Source organism: Antedon mediterranea, chromosome 1 (genome assembly GCF_964355755.1).
Source record: "Antedon mediterranea chromosome 1, ecAntMedi1.1, whole genome shotgun sequence".
NCBI lineage: Eukaryota > Metazoa > Echinodermata > Crinoidea > Comatulida > Antedonidae > Antedon > Antedon mediterranea.
In genome coordinates, this window is record NC_092670.1 from 19200970 (window position 1) to 19208913 (window position 7944).

A 7944-nucleotide genomic window follows, 5' to 3' on the forward strand; every position below is an offset into this window, starting at 1 on the left:
TTGATGATAATAAATATATTGTGAAAAACATATATTGTATTGTGAATTTCTGCAATTTTATTGTAGAAAAGACATGAAGTCAGACTTTGAAACATAATTAAATTAAAATTTTTTTTTAAATAACCTACTAAATGACATGTATAGTAATTACAGTATCAACATGCTACTTGATATTTTATCTAGACAACTTTTGTTTGTTATGAAATGTCTGAACAAGTATCCGTAGGTTAATCTGGTAACATCTTCAGGTTGATCAAATGACGCATAGTTGGTCGGCCATGAGGACAGTTCTGAAATCATAAAACAAAACTTTCATAACTGCTATTGAAATTAGCTGATTGTTTCTTTATGATTAATATGGATAATAATTGGATGATATGCCATTGTTCTTGTTCACCTGCTGGATATGCAAATAAGTTGGACATTGCTTAGGCTGTTCTAGTATAGTAGACCAGTGTGTGTTGCTGTGAAAGCAGCAGTGGCTGGGTATTAAACTCCTCCTGTATGGCTATGTTTCTCTCAGGTAAGATTGTAGTCTTTTACTTGGTTTTAATATTAGTTAATATACTTCTAGTGTTATATTGGCTGTAAATTTATAGGATAGGCTGTAAATCAGGCTGTTTAGTCAATGTAGGCTGTGAAGTTATTTTACAGTAAGCTTACCCATGGCTGGTCAATTTCTCCCATGTGGTGCAAAAGCTGTAAATGAAGCAAAGTTTTAAATATAGCTATTTCAATGGAGTTATCAGAGGCTAATAACCAAGGTTTTTCTTTCACAGATATTTGGTAGGGTCATCTCTCCCTGTTAATTTTTACAACACAACATTGAATTATGTAGGCCTACAATTAGTACAGTACAAGTTTTTATTTACCTTCTTCATATCCGATTGGTTCAGTGACGTTCCTATCATTACCGACCTTCGACATGCTCTTGAAGCAAACATCTGTCGAACACGTGAGGGACGACACATTACTCCCTTAAGATTAGAGACCATTATTGATTACATTTAACAACATATAGAGTTATAGGATTAAGAGTAATCTGCCTACAGTAGAGTGAATTACTATTTTAATTGCCACCTATTGGTGTTTTTCCTATATAGGTACCAATTAACATAACTCCATGTTGTAATATATTTCCCCTCACTTGTTTGATAATAATATAAGAAAGTGTCCCCTTAATTAGAGTAGGAATGTTCCAAAGGAAGTTAGATATTAATTTGTGTTTTTACCGGTGCATCCATTAACATAAAAATCAATTCATTGATATCTTCAGTACCAAATGTCCAATTCTTGCTGATTGGTAGTGACACCAGTTTGACTTTCTGTGTTGGTAATGCTATATTATTAAATTTAATAAAAATTAAAAAGTAATTAAACATGTCATATAATATTGACAATCAGTTGAGATTGAAATTAATAAATATATTCACTCACCATCTTCATTTATTTCAAATTCAAACCCATTCTTTTGAAAAATGTGAACATTGTCAATCAGTATACTCTCATCTACAGCTGTTAATTCAAGACTCTTGGGCCTGTATTAAAAACAATAAATATTTGAATTTTATATTTGTGCATATTTTTAGTTGAATCCCTAATATGGAATACCTCTAACGAAAGATATATATATATATATGTTTAAATACAGTGGAAAACCACTGTTAAGGGAATAGTTTGGGATCCGAAGGTGTCACATTAATAGGGGTGTTAATGTATGAAGTTTCCTTACTGAATGAGCTTTTGGTTTTGAAGTGTGGTCGTTCGTTGGAAAGTCTCGAAGTTGTACTTTTCATCTGTCGCATGCTGAAAAACAATTATCAATATTTTTATATTCATACAATATTCTATTATTTAACAGTGCCATTTTCCGTAAAAAGTGTAAATTTAGCATAACTTGTTTCCTAGTAGATAAAGTTACCAAAAATCTGTTTCAAACTCACCTGGTCAATAATAAAAAGATCGCTCTTCAGTTTAGCGATAATGAACCCCAGATTAAACTGACCAAGAATATCCATCTTGCTAAACATGTCTTTACTGTATGCAATAATAAAATGCAAGATTAGACAGTTGGTCTTAACTGCAGTAACTCAACATATTTCCATCAATTGTGCTGCAGTACTACGGTAATAATATATATTCATGACATGGTTATGTTACCTAATGTTACGAACAAGTTCACTTTCCGCATTGCTGTTGTCGGCAGGTGTGATTGAAGCATAGAATGATCCAACATTGCCATCGCTTTTCATATTAACATCTAAAAAGATAGACAGTGACATGAATTGTCATAAGAACATAGATAACAACAGACGAATTGCGCTTATGATTTTGATTTATTTTGACCTACAGTACCAGAAATTATTTAATCTTAATGGTCAATAAAATAGGTAAACAATATCAATATAATTGTACCTGATTGGTTCCGACAGCTTTTAAGACTCTTTAAACTAAATGGAATGGTGACTTGTTTTTTCACAACTGTAGAAGCAGTATCAACCTTTGTTTTTAAAAATAAGAATATATTAAGAAAATAATACTGTATGTTAGATTTAAAAACTAAAATCATAAATACAAAATTAGTAAAATACTAACATTTGAATTATATTTTTTAACTTCTCTGTTTTTTAATTTATTTTCGATACTTGTACCATCTTGATGATTCCTATGTGATTCCCTCTTTCGTCCTTCAACATCACCAGTATCATTATTAAGATTAGCAGCCAATACTGGTGACTCACATATACTATGAACTCTAGAACTCTCTTTTTTCAGTTCTTTAATATAGTTCAAGTTCTCCACTTTGATTGTGATTGGTTGTCTTGAGTTCTCCACTTTGATTGTGATTGGTTGCCTTGTAGCTGGAGATGACATCTGGTCATTATCATGACCATTGTCAGTGTTTGCTTCAGTGACCGGTTGAGACTTTGAGTGGCAAAGAGCAGTGCTTTTTTTTACAGTCTCTGTTAATAGATCCTCGTTGGAGTCTGTCTCAGTTGGTGATAGCAGTTTTGTAAAGAAAGAATCAAGTCTGGGACCTAAAGAGAAAATGTGGCAAGCATTATATTTAAACTGTCTGTCCAAACGATCATATCATGACCTGTTGCCGAAACCTGCTGAGATAGATTAATGGAGAGAAAGTTTGCATCTGTGTTCCCCAATGATAATTGCCTAAATATAGATAACATATTAAAAACTTACATTTAGAGCGTTTTTCTAATGAACCATTATCTTTCGCAGCATCTGGATGAGAAAATGACCTTCAATAAAAAGATTTTTTCATAAAGTAAGCTTACACATGAACACATTGAATCTAATTTTACGACCATTAAATACTGTACCTTTTTAAATTTGATAATGTAGCTTTGGCAAAGTTTGAAACTGGCTGAACATTTCCAGATAAACTGCTTTGTGAAAAACCTGCAAACAAATTGAAAAAATGTGTAATCGTAATGCAAAATTTTAGAAGAAAAGACAGTTATAACATAACTTACTAGTTTTCAACATAGGTTGTTTAAGTTGGTAGGTTCCGGACAGCGACTCAAATAATTTGATTAGGGATGTCTGTAAAAAGAAATCAAAATTTAAATGATAGTATGGACACCAATGAAAGGAAAATAATGGGACGACTACATTAAAAAATATTGAAGAAACGGCAACTGGTATCAAAGAATACCATAGTTTGGTCTAGGAATCACCTTTAACAGTGACGTAACACACTGATTTAGCACTCTAGGAGCCCTTCAATGCTAGTGGTCAGTTGCATTGGGGCTGCTCAGTTGCATTGGGGCTGCTCAGTTGCATTGGGGCTGCTCAGTTGCATTGGGGCTGCTCAGTTGCATTGGGGCTGCTCAGTTGCATTGGGGCTGCTCAGTTGCATTGGGGCTGCTCAGTTGCATTGGGGCTGCTCAGTTGCATTGGGGCTGCTCAGTTGCATTGGGGCTGCTCAGTTGCATTGGGGCTGCTCAGTTGCATTGGGGCTGCTCAGTTGCATTGGGGCTGCTCAGTTGCATTGGGGCTGCTCAGTTGCATTGGGGCTGCTCAGTTGCATTGGGGCTGCTCAGTTGCATTGGGGCTGCTCAGTTGCATTGGGGCTGCTCAGTTGCATTGGGGCTGCTCAGTTGCATTGGGGCTGCTCAGTTGCATTGGGGCTGCTCAGTTGCATTGGGGCTGCTCAGTTGCATTGGGGCTGCTCAGTTGCATTGGGGCTGCTCAGTTGCATTGGGGCTGCTCAGTTGCATTGGGGCTGCTCAGTTGCATTGGGGCTGCTCAGTTGCATTGGGGCTGCTCAGTTGCATTGGGGCTGCTCAGTTGCATTGGGGCTGCTCAGTTGCATTGGGGCTGCTCAGTTGCATTGGGGCTGCTCAGTTGCATTGGGGCTGCTCAGTTGCATTGGGGCTGCTCAGTTGCATTGGGGCTGCTCAGTTGCATTGGGGCTGCTCAGTTGCATTGGGGCTGCTCATGCTCAGGAGCCACTGGGTTTAGCTCATAGTCGTTATGCCACTGATCTACAAAGTGTAAGGATACCTTAATGACTGCAAGCAGAGTCTTTTCTTCTTGTACAAGAATTTTCCTCTTATCAGGTGTTAAATTGACATCCACATAATCTGAAATATAAATACAGTATTATTTGAATTAATGATGAACAAGGCTATACAGATGGCTGCGGTCGCGTGCTCATTAGTGTTTACCGACCGACCGACCAACCTACCAACTGACCGAAATTACTGAACATGTTTAAAAATGTTGAAATGTTTAAAAACATTTATATTTTTTTAATTTACACGTGCGTAGCCTGTCACTTTTGACGTGCTCGTATAACGTAATTTCGAGTTGAAAAGTAAGTCAAGAAAACAGAAATCGGGCAAAAAGAGTGCGCAATAACATAAATCTGCGCACTCATGGCAATTTTGTAAACGTTTAAAATTGCCTGAAACGTACTCTTATTTCATCGCAAATAAATTTTGAAAATTGTAAGCGCGCGTACGTATGCGTTACATGCGCTACGCACGTGTATTGCCATATGATGATTTATGCCCTGAAATTTATGAGTACCAAATTTTATTTAATTGTGATTCATGGTTGTGAAGATATGATTACAAACGTGATTTTGTTAAATCATGTGTAGACCGTGTAATTTTTTATTGCGCACCGTGAAAACATAACCACATCGATTCCTGGCCATAAGGAATATACTGTGAAAAATTGACTTAGCTAGATTAAACTGATATCAAGATAAGGTCAGAAAGCGATAAAACGCATAGTTATACCAGACCGACCGACCGACATAGTGAACTATAGAGTCGCGTCCACGCGACTAAAAACTAATTGATTACATAACAATAACATGATCATGTGCGCTACTTTGAGGTAACAGCATTAAAATAATTCTCGTGTGGCAGTACAACCTGCAGACAACTAGTTGATAGCTTAAGAACAGGCTTGCACCGATGGCCAAGGTTAGATTCACAGCCATAGAAGCAGCAACATGTGAACCATCATGATTGACATAATCACCTTTATTTAATGTTATATTAAATACTACCATTGGATACTGGTGTCTGTTGTACATGTGGTAAACCTCATTTACAATTTTTGAAACCTGAAAGATAAATACAAGAGTTACTGTCTGTATGTAAAGGAGCAGTTGTAGCAGCAATCATGTTTCGCATAAAATATTCTATTGATAAATCTGACCTTTGGAAAGTCACATGGTCTACTATTAATAAAGTAGTACTGTCGGTCAGTGCTGCTTCTTCCTGACCCATGCTCACAACTTGATATATAGCCAGAGATACTGGAAATAATAAAAACCAGAAAGTTTCAATTTTGTTTCAATTCAACAAATTAAAACTACATTATTTAAGCTATAAATTCAAGGAATTCATACCAACCTAAACACACTCCTAACTTGTGGATCTAACTTGACGCCGAATTCTTCACAGCAATCTACCGATGGCTCACTTTGTTTAAGGTCTAACAGATTCGCCAAAGACTTTGGTCCATAAATGTTGCCAATGTTGTCACGTATACAACTATTTTGATATGTTTGTGCTACAATATTTTTTTTCCTAAAATAGAATAATATATAAATTATGAGTATGCTGTTAATTGAGATGCACAGTGAGCAGGTAGTATCAAAATAGTTACCCTGTTCCAACTTGGTTTGTACAGGTGATACGAACACCTGTTGAAATCAGACAGTATGCTTGCAACAGATGGACCATTTTACCAAAATCTTTCTTGACGTTTCTTAAAAATTCTTTATGCCGAACTGGGAAAGTTGAGAACAAATTCTGAAGAGTGACAGTTGTTCCTGGCTGCAAAAACAATAAGATTAGTATTAATTAGAAATGAAATGATACCTTATTCTCTGTCAGAACCTTTCCATACCACAATCCTACTTTACCTCATAGATTTTGTCATTGAAAAAATATACCTCTATTGAACTCACCTGTCTAGAGATTGGACTTTGTTTTAAAAGAATTCCATCATGATTATACTCAAGTTTGGTTCCTATGGCAACTGATGTGTGACATGTAGTAATCATTAAATTGCTATAAAAAGAGACAAATAATTAAATATGTCCAAAACAATTTCCAAATTTCAGAAAACTTTCACCATTATACAGTACTCATTAACGTTACAGACAAAAAGCTTGAAATTGTCTTGTATACTTACGAAAGAGCACATAAAGAGCTTAGAGCCTCTCCTCGGAATCCAAATGTACTTACACCAGCAAGATCAGAGAAGTCATTCAGTTTACTTGTGTGATGTTTCAGAGCTAAAATATATGAGAGATATTATAATAAAAATCAAGTCTTACTATCAAATTTTATGTGACAAAAAAAGTGTGATGTGCCCAAATATGGTAGTAATATGGCATCATTGTGTCCATATATGGGTGCATCACAAAGTTTGATATTGTGAGCCTTACTCAGTGCTTCAAAGTTTTCTTCTTTGACTCCTGATCCATTGTCGATAACTTCCAACAACTCTGAACCGTGATTCTTCAAACGCACCTCTGTCGTAAGAAACATAAAAAGGTTGTGAAATATTAAAGAATATGTATAATGGATCAACATAATGGTAATAGTATTTTCTCATTGTAACATTTCCAAGCTTATTAACAGAATTACAATATCATACTGCACTATGAAAATGGAAAAAACAACGGTTACCAATGCTGGTGGCTCCTGCATCGAGACTATTCTCTACTAGTTCTTTGACAGCAGTAGCAAGATTTAAAACGACTTGACCTGAACAAATTTGATGAACCGATTGTCTGTCGATTGCTTTCACCTTTCCTGCCATCTCATTATTTCTGTGACTGCGAATAAAATGAGAGTGTGTATATTCAGTTTGTCCCATAGAAATAAACATATATATATCAGCCATCGATTATAGTGTATGGTAACCAGAACATTAAAAATAGAAATGGATACAATCAACACCATCATCTCTACTCATCATACCATCCATGATCATACCCACTTTCCTTAATTAAATCATAAATGGAATGTGGTACACCTCACTCCTGTCAGTGTCAGTTTATTAATTAATAACCAATAATTATCTATCTCTATAGAATAGATTGATTGTCAATCAATTATTATAATTGCTATGTAATCTTGTTATAATGTATTTTACATTATAATACATTATTAAAGCCAATTTATCTGCAATTTCCGGAAAATAAACCTTTAGATAAACACATGTGAACCATGAAGAATGATGAACAAAAAAATAAACAACCAGGTGAACTTTGACACAACATCCAGGTCTTATAATTCAATGGGTGAGTTCAGGTTATACAAGACATACAATAAATTGTAATTCATGTTATATGTTCAGAAATATAATATGATGTAAATTATTAGTTTATTTGCATTGTAGAATGATGGTTAATAATAGTTTGTTTAGTTTACCTTGTAACTAAAACAG

General features: G+C 35.2%; 1 protein-coding gene across 3 annotated transcripts; it reads right to left on the minus strand.

Annotated features, from left to right (window-relative positions):
- Positions 1-10: 10 nt before the first annotated feature.
- On the minus strand, positions 11-7734 carry LOC140060637 (mismatch repair endonuclease PMS2-like). Of its 3 annotated transcripts, none has more exons than XM_072106946.1 (23): positions 7702-7734; positions 7182-7330; positions 6938-7024; positions 6682-6784; positions 6455-6557; positions 6151-6320; positions 5895-6071; positions 5698-5797; positions 5518-5602; positions 4528-4607; positions 3495-3564; positions 3342-3420; positions 3202-3260; positions 2596-3038; positions 2416-2500; positions 2161-2260; positions 1944-2037; positions 1733-1806; positions 1438-1538; positions 1233-1339; positions 873-977; positions 664-699; positions 11-290 (listed from the first exon to the last, which is right to left on the minus strand). In XM_072106946.1, the coding sequence occupies exons 2-23, from the start codon at positions 7312-7314 to the stop codon at positions 228-230; spliced, it is 2454 nt and encodes an 817-aa protein (XP_071963047.1). In that variant the 5' UTR covers positions 7315-7330; positions 7702-7734; the 3' UTR covers positions 11-227. The 3 variants fall into 3 exon arrangements, with proteins under 3 accessions (XP_071963047.1, XP_071963054.1, XP_071963039.1); XM_072106953.1 differs by having other exon boundaries at positions 7651-7729; XM_072106938.1 differs by lacking the exon at positions 7702-7734 and having other exon boundaries at positions 7182-7458.
- Positions 7735-7944: the final 210 nt, after the last annotated feature.